At 39.9% G+C, this 23,879-nt stretch overlaps 1 protein-coding gene across 9 annotated transcripts in view; it reads left to right on the top strand.

Moving 5' to 3' along the window:
* Positions 1-23,879, top strand: part of NDEL1 (nudE neurodevelopment protein 1 like 1) — a 98,281-nt gene that overhangs the window by 32,775 nt on the left and 41,627 nt on the right. For all 9 annotated transcript variants that reach the window (XM_070395558.1, XM_070395560.1, XM_070395563.1 and 6 more), the window contains exons 2-8: positions 1,478-1,575; positions 4,466-4,619; positions 5,512-5,660; positions 7,649-7,785; positions 11,260-11,433; positions 16,054-16,145; positions 20,441-20,592. In XM_070395558.1, the coding sequence (XP_070251659.1) occupies positions 1,490-1,575; positions 4,466-4,619; positions 5,512-5,660; positions 7,649-7,785; positions 11,260-11,433; positions 16,054-16,145; positions 20,441-20,592 (944 nt within the window). In that variant the 5' untranslated portion in view covers positions 1,478-1,489. The remainder of the gene's footprint in view (positions 1-1,477; positions 1,576-4,465; positions 4,620-5,511; positions 5,661-7,648; positions 7,786-11,259; positions 11,434-16,053; positions 16,146-20,440; positions 20,593-23,879) is intronic.

Raw genomic sequence — 23,879 nt, 5'->3', positions numbered from 1 at the left:
CTCACTGGAAACCATTTTGAAATTGAAGTTCTGTATTTGTTCTTGTCTGTGACTTTTTGCTAAACCTTCATGAATAGCATTCTACAACTCTATACGTTTTTATTAATTTGCTTTTAAAGCTGGCCTTGAATTCTTGCTGCCTGGTATGGATTAGGTTGAATCAATTTTGGTTTAATTTAGTAAGTACAGTATTAGAGTATCTGCTAATGTGTAAGCAGTGTGCCCGGGTAGAAAAAAGTCAGAATAATGCATAGCCTAATAAGGGGACATGGAAGTGTAAGCTGTGTGGGTAAATATATTCATGAAAGCTTGTGAGCGTATAGAGGTAGCCAAGAGTGTGGGAGATGTTAGTGCGACCTGGGTGAGGGTGAGAAAGGCTTTCTGGGAAAGATGACAGCTAGGTTTTTAAATTTTTTTTATTTCAGAGAGGAAAGGAGAGGGGAGAGAGAAACATCAGTGATGAGAGAGAATCATTGATTGGCTGCCTCCTGCACGCCCCCTACTGGGGATCAAACCCACAACCCAGGCATGTGCCCTTGACTGGAATTGAACCTGGGACCCTTTAGTCCACAGGCTGACACTCTATCCACTGAGCCAAACCAGCTAGGGCTGACAGGTTTTAAAGTATAAATAGAAGCTCTCCAAATATACAAAGAAGGGAGAGCCATTCCAGGTAGAGAAAACATCCCGAACTGAAACAGAATGGTGTGTTAAGACAACTTTGAACAGGATTGCTGGATATAAAGTGGGATGCTTGGGGAGGGGATTATAGGAGGTAAGACTCTTACAGAACTTTGCTTCTTAAAGTTAGGCATGGTATGGCGCTCACTGTCTTTGGTATTCCATTTGTCCTTGACAATCAATTGGGAGTTTTAGGTAGTCAGTCCAAATGCAAGGTTAATTAAATAGGCATTTTTTTCCTACCTGCTCTGAACGCCTTGGGAGAAGAACCAAATGAAAGAACATTAAAGTTGGAGGATTAGTGGATTTAATGGAAGAAACTTTGTATTTAAAAGAGAATTAACAGGAAGGTTTTAGAAATGCAATAAAAGTAACTTATTGAAAACATGGTATATGATCTCCTAGTGTCTCCAGCAGGTGTTTTGAAGCAGTTATACAACAGAGAAAGGCATGCAGTAGAATTAGTTCTGACAATAAGCTTGTTACTGTCACCTGATTTCCAGAAGATCAGTTGGCTTTAAGCCAACTGCTGGAGCCCAGTGTGCAGGATGATTCTGTTGGGCCAATTCACCAGAACCTAGGGCTGCTGTGACCAGAAATGCTTTATACCTAAGAACTTTTTTGATCTCCTGTCCTATCGTGACCTCACCCACAATATTGGTGGTCCCCAATAGTGGGTAGTGAAGTGATTTATATGCCTGAGTTACAATAAAGAGTTAACCACTCTTAGAATCTTCCATGTTTAACTTCCTCCAAAATGCTGCAGATTTATAAGTGTGTTTTTAATATTTCACAGGCTTTCTTGATCATGGATGGTGAAGATATACCAGATTTTTCAAGTTTAAAGGAGGAAATTGCTTATTGGAAGGAACTGTCCTTAAAGTATAAACAAAGGTAATGTTGAAAAACATCCTAAAAATAGGGGATGGCATTTGGAATGCACCATCTCTAGCATGTGCATTTTTTTTAAACATAAAGCTAAAATGAAGAGTTTCAGATTTCGGATTGGAATTCTAGAGCTAGTCATAACATTGCTTGTATTTAAATAGTACAAAAATGCCATTAATCCTTATTATATTACTCAAGTTATTAAAATAGTAAGAAAACTTAGTGTCACTGATTTTTTTTCTGGTAGCTTAAATCCTTTTATGCTTATTATTCTAATTGGCCATTTTTGGCCTGCTGCGGTGCGGGTGCACTGCTGCCTCATCATTTCCGTCTTTTGGAGATTCTGATAGGCTGCCTGAGACTTCAGACAGCAGACCTGAGTTCTCCTCAGGCAAACACTATCAGTGTCTGCAGTCAGAAAAGCTTTGAGGGAGGGGAGAAGAGCTTCAGGTGTATGGAGCATTTTATAAAATCTCAATTATTTTAATTAGTTGGGAGAATTTTTACATGATCTTGTGAGCACCAAGACTTGGCTTAAATTTCTTTTTAAAATGGAATTTTTCTAAAATAAATATACATTTTCATACTTTGATTAGCAGAGTTTTCTAAGTCTTATTAAACCTTTTATTGCTATTTCATTGCTATTGCTGAAGCTAGTTATATTTTGCCAGTGGATATAAAAGGTGGGTGTCTATGGCAGGGGTTCTTTTTTTTTTTCTTTTTTAAAATGTATTTTTATTGATTTCAGAGAGGAAGGGAGAGGGAGAGAGATAGAAACATCATTGATGAGAGGGAATCATTGATTGGCTGCCTCTTGCACGCCCCCTACTGGGGACCAAGCCTACAACTAGGACATGTGACCTGACCGGAAATCAAACTGTGACCTCCTGGTTCATAGATTGACGCTCAACCCCTGAGGCACATTAGCCAGGCTATGGCAGAGGTTCTTGTTTTTTGTGTGCCATAGATTCCTTAATAGGCTGGGGAAACCTGCAGACCCCTTCTTGAATAATGTTTTTAAATGCATAAAATTAAATAATAGAATTACAAAGGAAACCAATTATATTGAAAAACTTATCTAATAATAAACTGACTTGCAATATAGTAATATGTGCTTCTTTATTAATACACTAGAGGCCTGGTGCACGAAAATTAATGCACTCGGGGGGAGGGGGTGTCCCTCAGCCCGGTTTGTGCCCACTTGCAGTCCGGGAGCCCTTGGGAGATGTCCAACTGATGGCGGGGAGTTGGCCTAAGTCATAGTCGGACATCCTTAGCGCTGCTGTGGAGGCAGGAGAGGCTCCCGCCACTGCTGCTGTGCTCACCAGCCATCGCCCCGCCACCACTGGTCACCACCGCCCCCCAATTGCTGTCCCCTTCCTCTGCCCACTGGCACCCGCTTTGGCTGGCACTGTCTGCTTGCCAGCCCCGCCCCCTGCTGACCAGTCGTTCTACTGTTTGGTCGATTTGCATATTAGGCTTTTATTATATAGGATGAAGCAAGGAAGAGCTAGCAGTGAGTGTATAAAATGTGAGTCCTTTTAGGGCCTATAACTTTTTTTCATTGAGCCTTGAATATAGAGTAAGAGATGTGTAAAACATTGTCTTTATTATCCTATCTAATAATAGACAAACATGGTAATTAACTGTACCTCCGACACGCTTCCCATTGGCTAATCAGGGCGATATGCAAATTAACTGCCAACCAAGATGGTGGCCGGCAGCCAGGCAGCTGAAGTGAACAGGAGGCTTGCTTGCTTCAGTGATGGAGGAAGCCAAGGTTCCCCGCCTGCCGCCGCCCAGCTCTGAGCTGCACTCTAAGCAACTATGTTGCAATTATAGAAGCTAAACAATCCCCAGAAACCTGCTTTCAGCAGCCGAGGTCTCAGAGCTGGAGCCAACCCTCAGAGCTAAAGCTGGTTCTCAGCTCCAGTGACAGCCATAGAAGGTAAATAAATCCCAGAATTAAAAAAAAAGAAAAAAAGGAGAGGTTGGAAGCTTCAGTTGCCTGCCAGCCTGAAAACGGCCCTCAGCCCCTCACCCACACTGGCCAGGCACCCCAGTGGGGACCCCCACCCTGAAGGGGGTGTGACCAGCTGCAAACAGCCATCAGCCTGTCATCCAGGCTGGCCAGGCACCCCAGTGGGGACCCCCACCCTAAAGGGGGTGAGACCAGCTGCAAACAGCCATCATCCCCTCATCCAGGCTGGCCAGGCACCCAAGCGGGACCCCCACCCTGATTCGGGACACCCTTCAGGGCAAACCAGCTGGCCCCCACTCGTGCACCAGGCCTCTATCCTATATAGTAAAAGGGTAATATGCAAACTGACCCTAACAGCAGAATGACTGGGAATGACTGGTCACTATGACACACACTGACCACCAGGGGGCAGACTCGCAATGCAGGAGCTGCCCTCTGGTGGTCAGGGCGCTCTCACATGGGAGGAGCTCTGCTCAGCCACAAGCCAGGCTGATGGCTGCCAGTACAGCGGTTGTGGTGGGAGCTTCTCCTGCCTCCTCAGCAGCGCTAAGGATGTCCGACTGCAGTTTAGGCCTACTCCCTGCTGGCAAGTGGACATCCCCCGAGGGCTGCCAGGCTGCCAGAGGGATGTCTGATTGCCATCTTAGGCCCAATCCCCCGGGGAGCGGGCCTAAGCCAGCAGGTTGTCATCCCCTGAGGGGTCCCAGATTGCGAGAGGGCACAGGCCGGGCTGAGGGGCCCCCTCCCTCCCCTCCGAGTGCACAAATGTTTGTGCACCGGGCCTCTAGTTTAGTATATTTTATTATAGCATGGCATTCAGGCATAAATTCTTGAATTGGTATGTAATCATCTTTAAGATGATCCTTATGGTTCCTACTAACTACAACTTATCTTTCCCACTTTGTTTTTTATTAGCTTCCAGGAAGCTCGGGATGAGCTAGTTGAATTTCAGGAAGGAAGCAGAGAATTAGAAGCAGAGTTGGAGGCACAATTAGTACAGGCTGAACAAAGAAATAGAGACTTGCAAGCTGATAACCAAAGACTGAAATATGAAGTGGAAGCATTAAAGGTAATTGTGGCAGTAGGAGCATGGTGTCTAATGTACTGGGCTTTATTCAAATGAAAAATGTACTTTTTTTAAGAGGAGTTTAAGAGCAGCTGGCAACAAAAAATATAAAAGGAGGCTTAAAGTGAATTTAAGTTTTCTTTCATGGAACTAAGGGAGAGGAGATTTAGAGTTTAGGAGCTCACTTAGAAAGCCTGTAGCCATCAGTGTTTTAGTGATCATGTTCCTAGATATAATTTTATAGTCCCTATAATTTTCAGAAGCTGCCTGATTGTTTTGATAAGGCACCTCATTTTGTGGCACTTAAAAATTATATTTGTATGAAACATACACATTTATTTCATTATTATTCATAGTCCCTTTAGTTTTAGAGTTTAGTTTGGATTTAAAAATTGCCTTCTAAAAAGGAATTTTCAGGAGTGAAAGGTTTAGCCGCTTTTGTTGCTCTTTAACCACCTGCCTTAGCCAGATGCTTAGAGACTTTCCGTGTCTGGGGAGTAGGTGGGTTTGGGAAGGTGGGGGTGGGCAGGTAAGGGGTAGGGAATTTGAACTCTGTCAGTCTACTTCTTTGTGCTCACCCTGAACTGCATGTAGCCTGAGAACTCAGAAGTTCTCCCACCATGTTTAGGGTTTTCATTATTTTACTGTTTTCAGAGAGACCATTATTAGATTTCAAGAGGACAATGGGTGACTATTTAAGCCTTATATGAGTCAAGTCAGTTGGAATGAATGTGTGATTGTTTTTAAATATTGTAAAAAGGAGAAGGGGTGCCATCAACTTGGATTGTGGGTGAATTCTTTGGATTTTCCTTCCTCTTTAACTTGGGTTGCATCCTTCATTAAAGAAAACTACATATTAATGACACATACTTTTTTCCTATATCCATGCCTTTAGGAGAAACTAGAACATCAATATGCACAGAGCTACAAGCAGGTCTCAGTATTAGAAGATGATTTAAGTCAGACTCGAGCCATTAAGGAGCAGTTGCATAAGTATGTGAGAGAGCTGGAGCAGGCCAATGACGACCTAGAGCGAGCAAAAAGGTGAATGATGTGCATTTTGTTAGAATAACCAAAGTTGGCAATCAGTGATTAAAATGTATGTCTTTAGGTTCAATCTATCACCTAGATCTTAGTCCCAGAACACTTCCTTTTGGTACTCATCGCATTGAAACTAACCAAAAATTCTTATCTTCCCAGAAAATTCCCTTCTAAACTTTTCTTTTTTCCTTCTTTCATGTGCTTTTGTTCCTGTGGCTTTTCATTAAAATATGTATCATTCATTCCTCTATCTTTCCCTCTCTTTCTCAATACCACCACACTCTTAGTAGGTCCTCACACCTTTTGAAAAAAAAAAAAAATCAGTTGTGTTTCTTTCTTTTTTAATAAAAAACTCAGATGTATTTCTTTCTTTCTTTTTTTTCAAATTGATTTTAGAGAGGAAGGGAGAGGGAGAGAGATATAGAAACATCAATGATGAGAGAGAATCATTGATTGGCTGCCTCCTCCACACCCCCTACTGGGGATCGAGCCCATAACCCGGGCATCTGCCCTTGGTCAGAATTGAATCCGGGACCCTTCAGTCTGCAGGCCGATACTCTATCCACTGAGCCAGACCAGCTAGGGTGGTCCTCACATCTTAAACCTGAATTCTGCAGTTATTTTCTAGCTAATCTATCTTTAAATTTTTACTCCTTTTTATTCTCTTCTGTTTTAATACCGACCAATGAGTTTTCTCAAAATATTGCTTTAATTATGATTTTGCTGAATAACCTATAGTGGCTTGCTATTACTATTGCCAGCTTTCATATATCTGTAAATTAGTTGTTTCTTAACCATTCAAAATTTAATTCCTCTTATTTTATTCCTATTACTTTATTATCTGGTATTTCTTTCCTTAATAGTTGAGTGACTTAAATGCCTGATATGATGCTAGAGTTGAGGATACAAAGATAAACTAGCTACTGCCCTTGGGTATAACAGGTGTGGACGTTTGATATGATAAATTCTCTAGTAGAAAGAGTGTACAAGTCGTTCCAGGGCATAGAGCAGGGAGCAGCTGAAGTTACCCTGGGGGAGTTGGGGAAGCAGAACGTACAAGGAGAAATAGAAGCTAACCAGGTGAAGAGAGAGATGCAAAGTCAGAGAGGCAGGAAAGTGTGTGAGGTATTAATATTTCACTTTGAAATATATAGAGACATGGCTGAACAACATGCGGCTGGAAGGTGGTTGAGGCCAGGTTGTGAAGAACCTTGTGTGCAATGTTTGATGTCATTCTATAGGCAATGGGGGCCTCTTTAATAATTTTTAAACAAAGGAGTACTATTTTAGACCATGATTTCAGCAGATAGTACTGAGGAATTGGAATAGAGAGAAGGAGATGTAAAGACCTCTCATCACTACCATTTAGGAGTAATCCAGGTATTGGATGGAGTATTGGATGGGGGCAGAAGATTGAAGGAGAGCAAATGGAATTGAGAGATATTTGGACAGTTGACAGGATATGATAAAATTGGACATTGCATTATGAGTTCTGATGAGGTTAGGGAATTTTATATCTAGCAGGTAAGCACATAGCAGCTAGTGGACACATAGTAGATACATGTTAATGTTTGTTGAATAAAGGAGTAAGATGAGAAATGCAGGAAGAAGAAAAGGGTTGGTAGGAAGAATGTAAATGGAGTGGGACCTGGGACTTTGTGTCTTAAACAAATTTTTAGTTCTTTCGTATTCTAAAACTACTGAAGTTTTCCTGAACTTGATTGTATTGTGTTGAAAAATCCAGTGGGGAGAACTTTAAGGAATTTAGATGGTAATTTAAGAGAAAAGAATATATTTAATGGCCTTAAATGATAGCAGAAACTCTAAATGCCACCAGAGATCAGAAGGAGTGAGATCAGTGTCTTTCAACTGGGCCAGGCTTTCTAGGTCAGGAAATGATATGAGATAAACTGACAGTTTCCTTTTGTATTACCTATTTGCACATTATTTATTTAATTCATGGATTCTATTTTTTTTTTTTTTTTTTTTAGGGCAACAATAGTTTCACTGGAAGACTTTGAACAAAGGCTAAATCAGGCCATTGAACGGAATGCATTTTTAGAAAGTGAACTTGATGAAAAGGAATCTTTATTGGTCTCTGTTCAGAGGTTAAAGGATGAAGCAAGAGGTAAAATTTATAACTTAAATGAAATTCTGCTGTCCCTAAGCCAGAGTTCTAAGCTAGCTTCAGGATCAACTTGTTAAAGCTATAGATTTATATACTTTATCAGACACTATGCTAAGAACTTTTAATCTTAACTTACTTAATACCTACATCATCAACTCTAGGAGGCAGGTAGGTATTACCATCCCTATATTATAGGTCATAAAATTGAGGCACAGAGAGTTTGCATTTGTCCAGAGTCTTATAACTTGTCAGTTGGGATTCAAACCATGGTCTGTTTTCCAAAGCCTTAATCACTACCACTGTGCATATACTGCTTGCTTAGTTTGGGTTTTTCCTTCTACCTAATGAATTTTGTTATGCATATAATAACGTGTACATTGCTGTTTATATATTGCATGTCTAATGAATATATATATATATATATACTTTAAAATTCTCCTTCCCTCTCCCCCTTTTTAAAATGCATTGTAGTATGCGAAATATTACGAAGAAGAAAATAAAAATCAATGCCAATCCATTTATCTCGAGAGAACCCAATAGCAGTTTGGTGTGTTTCTTTCCAGTCTTTTCCATGAGTGTATATGTATATGTATATGTATACACACACATATATATTTATTTGTATACATATATATATAATAAGAACCACACAATATGTACATATGTATTTTTTTCTGTCCTCCCCTTTTTTCACTCCTTAATATAGTGAATATAATTCATGCCATTAAAACATCTTTTAAAACAGGTTTTAATAATGTATAATGTTTATTATATATATTTTATTTGATGGATTCTTCATTATTGGTGATTAATTTCTTGCTATAAATAGTGCTGTGAATAGGATTTTTGTTCTTAATATTTAGGAATATCTTTGATAATTTCTTTGGAATAGATTCTTAAAGGTGGCAAAGGATATAAGTGTTTTAATGGTCATAAAAGACACTGCTAAATTACTTTTTAGATAATTGCTATGTTTACACCCCCTATGGCAGTGATTGAGAGTGTTCTTCTCACTGTTAATTAGCATTGTGAATAGTAAAAATAGATTAAAAATTATTTAAAAATCCATTGCAAAGTTGAAAGCTGATATCTAATTTTTAAGCAACTTGTAATTCTTTTACTTAAAAGAAAATACATTGTTATTGATTTCAGAGAGGAAGGGAGAGGGAGAGAGAGATAGAAACATCAATGCTGAGAGAGAATCATTGATTGGTTGCCTTCTGCACGCCCCTTATTGGGGATCGAGCCTGTAACCATGGCATGTGCCCTTGACTGGAATCAGACCCAGGACCCTTCAGTCTGCAGGTTGACACTCTATTCACTGAGCCAAACCATCTAGGCTTTGTAATTCTTTGATTACTACTTATGAAACATTTGATCTAATGTTTAAAACTAGTTTTACATGCTCTTTTTTCAAGAACTTCATCTGAAGAACTTCTCATAATTTATATAATTATAAAATATTAACTCTTATTTATTTGTTTACTAGAGGCCCGATGCATGAAATTCGTGCAAGAGTAGGCCTTCCTTCCCCCAGCTGCCGGCACCGGCTTCCCTCTGGTACCCAGAACCCAGGCTTCCTTTCAGCCCCAGCTTCATCTGGAATGACATCTGGTCTAATTAGCATATTACCCTTTTATTATTATAGATAATTGTGGTCAGAACACATAAAATTTACACACATATATATATATATATTTTTAGCTTCACCCAAGGACATGTTCATTGATTTTTAGAGAAAGGGACAGAGGGGGAGAGAGAGAGAGAGAAACATTGATGTTCCCGAACTCTCCCTGATAGGAGTCCAACCTGGAATGTAGACATGTGCCTTGACTGGGAATCGAACCCTGGACTTTTTGGTGTACAGACAGATACTCCAATCAACTGATCCACAATGGCCAGGGCTAAAATTTACCATCTTAACCATTTTTAAGTATACAGTTCAGTAGTGTTAACTATATTCACATTGTTATGCAACAGATGGCTAGGATTTTTTCTATGTTGTAAAATTGAAACTATACTCATTGAACAACAACTCCCCATTTCCCCTTTTCCCCAGCCCCTGGCAATCACATTTCTCTTTCAGTTGCTAGTTATGAGTGTGACTACTTTAGATACTTCATATAAGTGAAATCACACAGTGTTTGCCTTTTGTGATTGCTTTATTTCACTTTGCATAATATTCTAAAGGTTCATCCATGTGATAAAATTTCTTTTTGTTATAAGGCTGAATAATATTCACTTTTTGATCCATTTATCTGTGGCTGGACACTTGGGTTGCTTCCACCTCTTGGCTATTGTGAATAATGCTGCATTGAACATGGATGTGCAAATGTGTCTTTGAGATCTTGGTTTGAATTCGTTTGGATATGTATCCAGAAGTGGGATGACTTTGTATCCTTTTTTTAACATAAGCAAGTATTTTGTAGGTCTGTTGCTAACTGGAAAAGAAGATATTAATTTTGAGTTGAAAATTCAACTTTGAATGCAAGAAAAAAATTGCAACTATTTTGACTACTTCCTTTCTAAAACAAAATATGTCATAGTGACAATGAACAATACCAGCCCATTTAAAATTATAAAAATGCACTTTATTGATTTTTGCAATGATCCCCAAACTACATCATCCTATATAATAAAGAGCTAATATGCTGATTAGACTGAACAGCCGAATGACCTTCTGGACATCCTTCTGGATGAAGCCAGGGCTGCAAGGGGCTGCGAGGGCTGAGCCCCTTGCATGATTTTCGTGCATCAGGCCCCTAGTTTCAAAATAAAAGCAAATGATAATTTTGTGTCATATATATATGTTTTTTTTAGTCCTCACCTGAGGACATGCTTAGAGAGGAAAGGAGAGAGAAAGAGAAACATTGATTGGTTGCATGTTCTATTCCTTTTTTGTATATGGGCATAAATAACAGTTTTCTTAAGTTACATTTTTCAATTCTAAAACATCATTTAACCCTGGCCAGATGGCTCATTTGGTTAGCGCAGTGGTCGGCAAACTCATTAGTCAACAGAGCCAAATATCAACAGTACTTTTTCAAAATAGACTCGCCCAGGCCGAAAACCGACTTCTGCGCATGGGCCATGAAGTTTCAATCGCACTGTACGTGTGCACCCGCACGTGGTATTTTGTGGAAGAGCCACACTCAAGGGGCCAAAGAGCCGCATGTGGCTTGTGAGCCGCAGTTTGCCAACCACTGTGTTAGCATATTATCCCGATATGCCAAGGTTGTGGGTTTGATCCCCAGTCAAGGCACATACAAGAATTGATGTTTCTCTCCTTTCTTTCTTTCTCTTTCTCCCTCTCTCTCTCCCCTTCTCATTTCATCTCTCTTTCTTTCTCAAATAAGGAAATTTATATTTGAGAAATAATAATTTAGGAAGAAAGTCTTTATTTTATTTTAGATGACTTTGCTTTACGTATTTGCTTTTTCTAGTGAGTATTACTACCTTTGCTACGTTTTACAGATTTAAGACAAGAACTAGCAGTTCGGGAAAGACAACAGGAAGTAACCAGAAAGTCGGCTCCCAGTTCTCCAACTCTAGATTGTGAAAAGATGGACTCTGCTGTCCAGGCGTCACTTTCTTTGCCAGCAACTCCTGTTGGCAAAGGAACAGAGAACAGTTTTCCTTCACCAAAAGGTTTGTAATGTCTTTTCTTTTGTTTCTTGCTATTCTTTCTTTTGTTGTTACTCTTCACCTGAGGATATTTTTTCCATTAATTTTTAGAGAGAGTGGAAGGGAAGGGAGAGGGAGGGAGGGAGATGAGAGACATCGTTTGGTTGCCTCTCATTGGTTGCCTCCCGCTAGGCTCAACTTGGGGCTAGGGATTGAACCTGCAACTCAGGTATATCTCCTTGACTGGGAATTGAACCTGCAACCCTTAGATGTGAGTACGATGCTCATACCATTGAGCCACATGGGCTAGGTCTGCTTTTTGAAACTATGGTAGATTATCAACTTAGAGGATTTGCTGATGAAGCAGTAGTTGCTAAAGTTTAAGCAAAATTTCAGCTTAAAAGTTGGTTAAATCTGTGTGAAGAAGAAGGAATTATTTTCCTAAGCCACTCAGCCATAGGAAACAATGAGAATGCTGGCTAGGTTTAAGACAAAAGCCACTTAATAAATTGAGATTTTGAAAAGTTGGAAAGTTTTTAAAGGAAGTTTATTTTTTTATTGTAGCAGTAATATATGTTCATGCAGAAGATTTTAAAAACAGAAAAGAAAAAAGAAAAACCATCTGTAATCTTACCGTTTAAAGTTAACTACTCTTAACACTTTCGATTTTTTCTTATTTTGTGTATGCTTATTTGTGTTTGTGCCTACCTCATTACACACATTTTTGGGGGATCATATTTAAGTCTAGTTTTATTTCTTGCTTTTGCCACTTAACATATCGTGGGTAGACTAGAAGCCTTTATGCTAACATTTGAGAATTGTACATGGGATATATAGAGACTCGAGTACCATTGGCTTGGATAGGCACGTCCAGTCTATTACATGCCTCTGTAGCTGCATGCTGAATGTCATAAGTGACATTCAGAGGAACTGTTGAGTAGTACATAGAGAATATTCCTTTTGCCATCAGCCAATGTGTTTTTTAATCCTGGTAAGTAGAAAAGCCATTTAGTAGCCACTAGAATAGAACCCTGATGCTCTCAGTTCAGATTTAGTTTTTTGCAGCTTGCAGATCATATTTCAGCTACTCCTACTCCCCTATGGAAGGATTTTCCTACCCCTTTTTTATTTATTTTTTTTATATTTTATTGATTTTTTACAGAGAGGAAGGGAGAGAGATAGATAGTTAGAAACATCGATGGGAGAGAAACATCAATCAGCTGCCTCCTGCACATCTCCCACTGGGGATGTGCCCGAAACCAAAGTACATGCCCTTGACCGGAATCGAACCCGGGACCTTTCAGTCCGCAGGCCGACGCTCTATCCACTGAGCCAAACCAGTTTCGGCCCTACCCCTTTTTTAAATACAGGATTATATCTTTCATAGTGATATAAGATTTTCTGTCTGGGCAATTAGTGTAGTAAGCTCTCTATATCTGTGCTGTCCAATACAGTAGTCACTAGCCACATGTGACTAAATTTAAGTTTTTACTAATTTAATATGAATTAAAATTTAAAAATCAGTTTTTGGTTGCATAAGTCACATTCCAAGTGTTCAGTAGCCCTTGAATAGATAATTCACCTGTTCTTGAGTTGAAATTAGATAAAGTATGTGAAAATGCTGAATAGTCAAAAGGTGTTACTCATTGTACTAGTATGTGTTGAGTGTCTTGCTGAGGGCATAGACCCAGTAGTATATAGGTTGTAGCAGTCCTCAGAAGCTTTTACTGTTCATTTTTCAGAATGGTGCTTGTGTATTTGAGGCCCTCAGAATGACTGACATTTGAAAATTAACAAAGGTTTGCTTTTACTCATTAGAATTATGCAGATGAATTCTGAAAACTTTTTATTTGAGTACTAATCAGAATAATCAGGAGCTGAAATCAAGGTGACACCCAGAGGGAGGTGTACATTCTTTTACAGCTCATTAGATTTTTCATGTGAGAACTTGGGGTAGGGGAGTGACAGTAGGATCTAGAGCTTACTCTGGCACAGAATTAAGATAGGTCAACCCAAAGGCTGTAATCTTGTCCAAATAGACACACTTTTAGACTGGAACTGACAGTGTAAACCCACCTAAAAGCTGCTGTATGCTGGATCATGGCAGTTTTGTGACAAGGAGATCAGCACAGACATACTAGTAGAAGCAGGAGGTTAGATAAATCAGTGACAAGGTTGAAGAACATCTCTGTTTAATGGTCTTTTAAAAAAAATATTTTTATTGATTTCAGAGAGGAAGGGAAAGAGAGAGAGAAACATCAGTTATGAGAGAGAACCATTGATCGGCTGCCTCCTGCACGCCCCTACTGGGGATTGAGCCCACAGCAGGGGCATGTGCCCTTGACCGGATTCAAACCCAGGACTTTTCAGTCTGCAGGCTTATGCTCTATTCACTGAGCCAAACCAGCTAGGGCTGAAATGGTCTGTTTTTAATTGCATTGTATTGATACAATGCCCGTTTCCAAAAAGCACTTAATACAGTTTATCATTAAAGCACAGATATAATACCTAAAGTACAAAATTTGAGGAGAATAGGGAAAGCTGAGATTCAGAATTCCCTGCCAAGGAAAGTCTAGTACTTTATTTATATCAATTGACCACCTATTATGTGCCACACATTCTAGATTCTGGGAGTATAGTGGTGAATAAGACAAGTCCCTACTGTCAGTGAGATTACATTCTAAAGGACAGAATGGTAAACAACAGCAGCAGCTGCAAAAGCATTTTACATGCTGATCAGCACTCTAGAAAACAAAAAATAATAGTTAACATTTATTATAAATACTTACTGTGCTAGGCATTTTAAAAGCATGTTAACTAGTTTAAACTTCACAACAACTTTATGAGGTAAGTTAATTATTAGCTTCTTTTGCATATGGGTAACTTACTCAAGGTCACACAGGTATCAAATGATGAGATGGATTTGTATCTAGCAGTTCCACTCAAGAGCTCTTAACCATTATGCTATTTTTGTCAAAAATAAATTGGAGAAAGGTGCACAGTTGGAAATCTTTGCTGAAGGGCATGGGAGAAGAGCATGAATAGCATGCTCAATACTATGATTCTGAATGGAAAGACTTAATTTTGTTGTAATATCTATTCTCTCCAAATCAATCAATAATTTAAATTTTTAATAAGAGTCTTAGGATTTTTTTTTAAGTTGTCAAGTTGATTTTAAAGTTACTCTTGAAGAGTAAATGTGTAAGAATAGCCAAGAGCCCAGCCGGCGTGGCTCTATAGTTGAGCCTGGACCTGTGAGTCTGGAGGTCATGGTTCGATTCCCGGTGGGGCATATGCCTGGGTTGCGGGCTCAGTCCCCAGTGTGGGGCCTGCAGGAGGCAGCTGATGGATGATTCTCTCTCATCATTGATGTTTCTATCACTCTCTTCCTCTTCCTTCTTCTCTGAAATCAATAAAAATATATTTTTTAAAAAAAGAATAGCCAAGAAAAGTTTGAAATAGTTTACTAACAAAAAGAGGCTTTGCCCTTCAAGATACCAAAATTTATTTTAATACTATAATAACTGAAGCAGCATCTTTCTGGCAGAGTGGACTAATAATTTAATGGAGCTTGAAATATGTAGGGAATTCAGTATATGGTTTTAGTACTATTTCAAGTGCTAAAACTATTTTAGTACTTTTCCACTAATTGGCTATCTTTTTGGAGGGGAAATATGTAAATATTTGATAAGTGATCTAAGGGCAAAAAAATTTTTAGGAAAGCAATTAAGAGAAAATATGGGGAACGTTTTTTATAATATTGAGGTGAGGGAGCCAAAGGCTTCCTCCCCAAAACACAAAGCTTAAAAGATAAATGTCAGCCCTGGCCGGTTGGCTCAGTGGATAGAGTGTTGGACTGAAAACTGAAGGGTCCCAGGTTCGATACTGGTCAGGGGCACGTGCCTGAGTTGTGGGCTCGATCCCCAGTGTGGGGCGTGCAGGAGGCAGCTGATAGATGATTCTCTCTCATCATTGATGTTTTTATCTCTCTCTCCTTCTCCGTTCCTCTCTGAAATCAATAAAAATATATTTTTTAAAAAAGATAAATGTCACTCTGAGAAATACAACATAAAAGAGAAAGGGTGAATATAATTATTGTTCCCTTGCAAATTGGTTAAAGGAAAGACAACCTAGTAGGAAAAAAATGCAAAGGATAGGCAGATAATTTCCGGAAGAGATTCAAATGATTAGTTATTAAGGAAATAAAAATTAAAACAAAATGACTATCAAATTGGCATAAAAAGATGTCTAATATTATTGATGACACCACTGTACACATTGCTGATGTTGACATAATCTTCTTGGTGAGCATTTTGGCAGTCAGTACCTGTTAAGGTGAAAGAAATGGGCATAGCATATCCTCTGACCCAGCAGTTCTATTTTTAGGAATCTCCTCTTTTTCAGAAATACTCATCTGGATGTTTTAAGGCTATATGTCCTTTTAGCATTATTTGTAATGATGTAAAATTGGATGTAATCTAAATACTCATCAATTATAGAACTGTTAAACATGTTTATGGAATCTCCACTTTATCTGTAGTTTGGAATACTATATTGATTTTTTTACATTGAATGTATACTATTTTGCAATAACAACAAAACCCAAATTGCATGTATAATCACTTGTGTTTTACTTTTCTGTAGCTATACCAAACGGTTTTGGTACCAGTCCACTGACTCCTTCAGCTAGGATATCAGCACTAAACATTGTGGGGGATCTCTTACGGAAAGTAGGGGTAAGTATTCAATTATTTATCACTAGGTGTTTCAGTTGCAAAGGTATTGAATTATTTCTGAATTTGAAGTCAGGGAAGAAAAAAGAATACCTTCCTGTGGTAATTAAACTGAGAAGCAAAAGCATCCGGTGATCAGCTGAGGCTGGTCCAGATAATCACCTCCAGGGCTTGGGCTTGCTGGTGTCTCTGCAGAAGGCCCAGCGTGCTGACCTCCTAAGTCTCCACTGAGAATTCTGCATGTTCCCCATGCCTGTTTCTAAAGGACAATGAGTCCTCCATTTTTTCCTAAAATACTTCCTGCTGTATGTCCTTTTTTTAAAAAAATTAAGCTTTTTAAAAATTGATTTTTAAAGAGGTAGGAAGGGGAAACATCAGTGTGAGAGCGAAACATTGAACGGCTGCCTCCTGCATGCCCCGCATTGGGGCATGTTCCCTGACTGGGACTTGAACTGTGACTTCCTGGTTCATAGGTTGATGCTCAACCACTGAGCCATACAGGCCAGGCGCTTATTCAGTTTTTTTACTCTGTATAATACTCTTGGACCTTATCAAGAGAGTAGTTGTTTTTTTTTTTTTTTTTTTTTAGCACTCTCTTGCTTTAACTTTGTTCCTATTCATATGTGATCCCACAGATGGTTTACTCTGTTACTGTTGAGCATAGTGTTTTTGGCCATGGAGGAGACCTGCAGTCTGGATCAATCAAGAAATGTGACTTCTCCTTTCCTTCCTTCAGATCACTGGAAACAATAATATGATTGTGTGGATTTAAGCTTTTCTTATTTCCCTCAGTGACTTGAACCTCTCTTTTCAGTAATCTACCCCTGAAACTTCCCACTATCCAGCATGCCTTTACTTATTTTTTGTGTGTAAGACACTTTCTGATAAAAGTAGAAGTTGCATTATACTTTCTTTGAAGAAGAAATGGGAGGCCAAGATACAGGGTCCGCTGTTTACCTTTTCTAGCTTATGGAATTATTTTAACCATCAGATTCACTCTAAACTGCAATTTAAAGTTGCTATAAATAGTAATGTGCTTAAGTCATTCATACAGTACATAGTTTTTCCTTACTTTTAAAATAACCATTTTTATCCAATTTGTTGTAAGAGTTATGGTATTTACCTCTGTAACTTGATAAAATAATGTTTTATTTTTCTGTATCTTGACTAACCAATTTTAAGCAAAAAGATGAGGACTTTAACTCACATTCTCGCAATTTTTATTTTTTGTTGTCAGTGTTTTTTGTAATTTTAAATATAAAACCTCTATTTCTGAATTTATTAGATTATATTGCAACTCCTTATTGTGTGTGTGTGTGTGTGTGTCTTTGTACCTTCTTTTACTCTCCATTGGTTAGTTCTGAAGATTGAAAATTAGTCAGTAGTATCTAGAGTATCATGCCCATGTGTGCTACTGTATAATCATAGAGGACAGCTGGCTCTTGGGTCATTTTATTCATATTGTTCAACAGATGGTTCAAGCATTTTGTTCTTTATCACTTACTCAGAATCATATCAGATTTTTTTGTATTGTGTGAGAGCTGACCTGTATGCCTTTTTCTTTTTACCTAGTCTTCCTAATTACCCTTTATTTTTGTAGATAGAAAAAAATTCACTCTTTGCAATATCTCATACCTTCCAGCTTCTTACCCTCACTCTTTGCTGAAAGCTCTGATACGCTTGTAGGGCTGCTGCACCACCGTCGTCCTTGAATTTCTCTTCATTATATGCTATTGGATCAGCACTGTCTATTTCTGTACCCCACGTTGTCATCTTTCTTTGTTCTTGTGTATTTTGTTTTAGTACCATAAATAAATTATTCAGAAATGGTGCATTCAAGTTGAACTTGGAGTCCTTGCATGGTTTACCTGTTTACCTGTCTCCCAAGATGTCATAAAACTTTGATCTGCTTATCCGCCAGCTCCTGGCGTGCTTCTATGAATATTCCTTTGTCCACTGACTAGAACTACTCGTAAGCCGCATCCCCACGCTTGCATCCTCTTCCACTGAGAAATCAAGGCCATCTGACTTGAAGTTTTGTTTTCTCCTCTTATTATTCTGTTACCTCTGTTTGTAGCTCTTCTTCCTTTTTATTTCAGTGGTAAAAGTATCATATTCGTGCTCCTGGCTAATTTTGTCCCTCTGTGCTTTGGATCCCATTCCTTCTAGCCTTGTCATCTTTATGTCTCCTGTATCTTCAGCTTTTTACTCTATATATGTTAATATGTATGTGTAATATTAGATATTATATACATACTTTTTTTAATCTTAGAAAGCAAAAATAAAAGCAGCTATTCTTTCTTTTACCCTATCTCTCTCTTTAGCTATTATTCTAATTCTTCCTTTACAACCAAGCTTTTTGAAAGCATGTCTCCATTTATTGTTAGCATTTTTTATTTGTTTTGTTTTTTGTTAATCCTCACCCAAGGATATTTTTTTCCATTGATTTTTAGAGAGAGTGGAAGGGAGGGGGAGACACACACAGAGAGAGAAACAATACGAGAGAGACACATTGATTGGTTGCCTCCGGCACGCCGACCCTGGGTGGAGATTGAGCTTGCAACCGAGGTATGTGCCCTTGACTGGAATCGAACGCGCGGCCCTTTAGTCCGAGGGCCAGTGCTCTAATCATGAGCAAAACTGGCTGGGGCTATTGTTAGCGTTTTTGACTGTATATTAGTACACACTTCCCCAGACGTCCTTGTTTCGGCTCTGTCCCTGCTCACTCCGGTATAATTGCTCCTTGACGATCTCAGTGCTGTCAGCTAGAATGGATGCTGTTTTGTCCTGATTTTACTTGAAACATTCAAAACCACTTTTTTTTTGGAATGCCTTCTTTCCTCTGCTTCTCTGATGCAGTGTCATGTCTGCTTCCTGTCTTCCTGCCCATTTCTCTTTGTCATTTGTTAGGTCTTAATCCGCCCACCCTTTCATTGTTGATTTTATTCAGAGCTCTGTCTTTAATTTCCTCATCTTATTCACAACTATGATTTTGTCTACTTCTTGGTATATATATATCTTCTAAATCTTGGTATCTAGACCACTTTATTCACTTGAGTGCCAGACCCCAGTACTTGCACTTGGATGTCTCCCTGACATCTCAGATAGAACTTGTGCCAGCTGTATGGTAGGTGCTTAGCACATACCAGTATTTGAAGGAACGAATGAGTGTCTTGAATATAGGAGCTTAGTGACTCTCAGTTTTTACTGTGTATGTGTACATTTAACAAGTTGCTGAAATAATGCTTATGTAAAGCTTATCCTACAAGGTCACTACCTCTCTTCTGTGTGTTCTTATTTTATAGGTCATTGTACTTTTGTTATAGGAAAGGAAGATAGAAGACATTTGTTTTCATTTCTGTTTCTTAACAGCTTGTATTGAATTATGGGGGAGGATTTTGAAAGTGCATATGTTATCTGTGGATTTAATTTACTGATGCATTCCTAATTCCTTAGTATCATGGATAATAGGAATGGACTGTTTTTTGCCCTCCTCCTTTTTTTTTTTTTTTTTTTTTTTTTGTCACGGAGAGGGGTTTGAGTTGGTCAGAGTGTCTGTGGGGAAGGGGGAGTTGGTGATATCTGTGTGTGATGGAAATAGATGAGGAAGTCCTGTTCTCTTCATGTTGTCTGTTTGTAGAGCCTGGCAAGTGCCAGATGCCAAAAAAGGCACCCAATTTAGAGGTAAATGCTCTAAAGGTCTGGTGTCATTTTCCGGTGAATTATTTAATTATTGAAAAAGGGTATCAGACATTTATACTGTGTTCTAAGAAGTAGGAATAGTCTTTAACGTCATGTGAAGTGTTGTAAATGCTCTTATCCATTTTAATGCATTAGAAATAACTAAACTGAAATGCTGTAGAAATAATTGGCTGCTTTAAAAAATTCTCATGATATTTTTGCATTCTTTATGCATTTGCTCCCAAAACAGCCCTCCTCCATACTCATCCACCTCTAGCTAGCCAACTAACAAAACTCAGAAAGACATAATGGATGGGGTCAAGAGACCTGGGGTCTGTCTTGGTCTGCTTGTGCCACATTTTTCTTATGTGAGTGAGGATATTTGTATCCCTCGGAACAGTGAGAGGAATAAGTAAAATGTTCTGAGCTCATTAGAAAGGGAGTCAGCATGAACATTTTCTTTGTCTGCTAGAAAGGTGATTGATTCTGGCTTAAGTAGCCACTAGTATCAACGGAGAGAGTAAAGTTTGAGTCTCAAAATAGAAATGGTTTGAAATGCAGATTTTTATGTGCAGCTACTGTTTTGACAACCAAATCATTCCTTCTTTCTTTTGTAGGCTTTAGAATCCAAATTAGCAGCTTGCAGGAATTTTGCAAAGGACCAAGCATCACGAAAATCCTATATTTCAGGGAATGTTAACTGCGGGGTGATGAATAGCAACGGCACAAAGTTCTCTAGATCAGGGCATACGTCTTTCTTCGACAAAGGGTAAGTTTTGAAAGTTTTAAATAATTTCAAGTATTAAAGTTACACGTTATTAAATGAGCTTACTGAAGCTTTGAAAAGATAAACTCAGTTTGACAAATCTACCTGAAGCCTGTTACCATTCAGATCTCACAGGACATGAAATCTGTTGCTGTCTTCTGTCCCCATGGAGTCTGTTGCCCTGGGAACCCTGACTCTGAGCATCTGTCCTGGAAGCAGACGCTTGGAAGGCAGCAGTGCTAGGCTCTGCCTGTGATATAGTCCTTGTTCTCAAGGCACTTACAGGCTCATAGACTTTTCTGGCAAGTATAGAATGGGGCAAAAGTAGGTTTACAGTTGTTTGTATGGACAATAATAATACAAGAACAAACTGTTTTGCATATTCACAACTGTAAACCTACTTTTGCACCCTCCCCTCCCCCCCCACCCCAGTGTTTGTTAAGGGTAGAAGAGAACACTAGTTATGTATACATGCAAACTCGGTAACGAACGTTCTGCCTGAAGATTTTAGAAAAATATAAAACCACTGGATCAAATATAGTTTAGGAGATACACATTTTGTATGATGTGAAGATGGTTTTTAGGGAATTGAGAAATTAAAAAAATTGTGTTAGGATTGAAGCCATGATACATCCTTTTTTTTAATTTCAGAGAGGAAGGGAGAGGGAAGGAGAGAGAAAAACATCAATGATGAGAGAGAATCATTGATTGGCTGCCTCCTGCACGCCCCCCACTGGGGATCAAGCCTGCAACTGGGCATGTGCCCTTGATTGGAATCAAACCCAGGACCCTTTAATACGCAGGCGACGCTCTATCCACTGAGCCAAACCAGCTAGGGTGTGATATATCTTTAATGCAAAAAAATTTCAATTGGTGCAGAAGTACATAAAATAAAAAGTAAATGTTTTTTGTTTTCACACTATTTTTACATTTTTATAGTTATTTTTAGTTATGTACAATTATATGTATCTTTTATAAGCTTTTAAGATTTATGAGATTATACTTCAGATATTCTTTAACATGCCTTATATGATTTATATTGCCAGTATCTTTTCATGTCAGTACATACTACTCTACCTCAATTTAAAAAACTAAAACATTGCATGGTTATACGATTTTATGGGTGTGCCTTAATTTAGGGAACTAGTTAAATAGTTAAGACCTGTGGTCTGGGGATGCTGACCACGTTACCCAAGGTAGCTGTTATTAGAACAACGACTGAGGCAGTGCCATCCCTTGGCACTGTCTCTGCTTTGAGTCGTAGAGGCTGCTCATTCTTGTCCTGTGAAAGCAACACAGATACAACTCTAGAAATTTTCCCAATTTCTTAAAGGAGCTTGTATGTTCTGCTTTCCTATGTAACTGTGGCATTTTTCCAGAGGGCCTGAGAGATTCTACCTTCATGTATACATATTTCTTCAAGGAGAGCATTCTAAAATACCAATATATAAATCAGAACTTTATTTTAACCATTGGGATTTCTCAGGGGGAGTAAGTATAACATTAATTTTCCTCAGGTTTAGGAGTTTCAGGCAACCTTGAGGAATGCTCATTTTTATACAATAATGATAAGTGGAATAAAGAGGTATTTGACATTAAATTGCCATTTGCCCCAAACAATACAGGGATAGTTTAGGGGTGCCTAATTATTTTTTTCTGTAACCTGTAATTACCTCCAGTAGAGTAGTTATTAGTCTCTACCTGGAATCATGTTTCTTTCCTTGGGCACCTTATGATGTGAGAATAGGCATGGACTAGAAACAGGTCGGTTGGACAGATAGCTTTGCATGTAGAAAGTCCTTAGAACAGTCATGACGAAGGAGGAATTACAGTCAGTTCAGGCTCACTACTCCGGTCTTCGTTAGAGACTGGCTTCCATTTGACCCCTGATGCAGAGCACAGTGATTGCGCAGAGGTGAACCCATTCTTAGGCAGATGCAGAGGCTTCAGGTGACCTGGAACCAGGCGTGGGCCTTGGGCACTATGTGGAGCTCCGCCTCCCGCCCTCTGAGAAGCATCCTGGATGCAGTGCAGGCTTTATTCCTGCACTGCACCTGGAAATGTACCGCTCGATAGAAAGTTGCAGATGATATTTAATTTTGGTTTAAATAGTACACATTTTTAACTATTGTTTCTATTAAGAATTCAGTATGCTTTTGTGGGTTGGTCTTTCCTCAGGTGTTTAGTTTATATGACAAATAGGTTGCTTATACACACTCAAATATTAACCTATTGCTTAAGTTGCATTTGTCTAGTTGCCATATTCCTATAGCTCTCTTTTGTGGGGTTTTGCTGTGTTCTTACTTCCTTGCTGCTTTACTTTGATTCTGGCTTCCTTCTGACCCACCTGGCTTTTTACCTCTGGCCTTTCTTCCTGCAGACCTATCCTATGTAATAAACAAGGTGGCTGCCTATGACCAGGCTGGCAGGGGGTTAGTGAGGGACGACCAAATGACTGAACAGCAGGCTGCATGGGGCGACCAGGCCGGCAGGGGGGTGGCAGTTGGGGGTGACTAGGCCGGCAGGGGGGGCAGTTGGGGTGACCAGGCTGGCAGGGGGGGCAGTTAGGGGTGACCAGGCCGGCAGAGGGGGGGGCAGTTGGGGGCCACCAGGCCAGCGGGGGGCGGGCAGTAAGAGGTGACCTGGATGGTGGGGGGGGGGCAGTTAGGGGCGACCAGGCTGGTGTGGGGTGCACTTGGGGGTGACTAGGCCGGCACGGGGGGCTGTTAGGGGCGATTAGGCTGGCAGGGGGGCAGTGAGGGGTGACTAGGCCGGTGGGTGGGGCAGTTGGGGGCAACCAGGCCGGCAGGGGGGTTAGTGAAGGACGACCAAATGACTGAACAGTAGGCTGCATGGGGCGACCAGGCTCCGGGGAGAGTCATGAGGGGCGACTAGGCCAGCAGGGGAGGCAGTTAGGGGTGACCTGACCGGCAGCGAGAGGGGGCAGTAAAGGGTGACCAGGTCGGCGGGGGGGGGGGGGGGGGGGGGGGGGGCGGGTAGGGAAGTTAGGAGCGACCAGGCTGGCAGGGAGGGGGCAGTTGGGGGCGACCTGGCTGGCAGCGGGGGGCAGTCAGGGCAACCAGGCTGGCAGGAGGGTAAGTTAGGGGTGATCAGGTCGGCATGCAGAGGCAGTGAGGGGCGATCAGGCCGGCAATGGGGCGGGGGGACAGTTAGGGGCGACCAGGCAGGCAGGTGAGCGATTAGGAACCAGCGGTCCAGGATTGAGAGTGATGTCCGACTGCGGGTTTAAACTGGCAGTCGGACATCCCCCAAGGGGTCTTGGATTGGAG

Source organism: Myotis yumanensis, unplaced genomic scaffold (assembly GCF_028538775.1).
Source record: "Myotis yumanensis isolate MYYU_CA2020_CCGP unplaced genomic scaffold, mMyoYum1.0.hap1 SCAF_16, whole genome shotgun sequence".
NCBI classification, from domain to species: domain Eukaryota; kingdom Metazoa; phylum Chordata; class Mammalia; order Chiroptera; family Vespertilionidae; genus Myotis; species Myotis yumanensis.
Note: the sequence above shows the minus strand (reverse complement) of the source record. Positions and strands in the feature narration are given on the sequence as shown.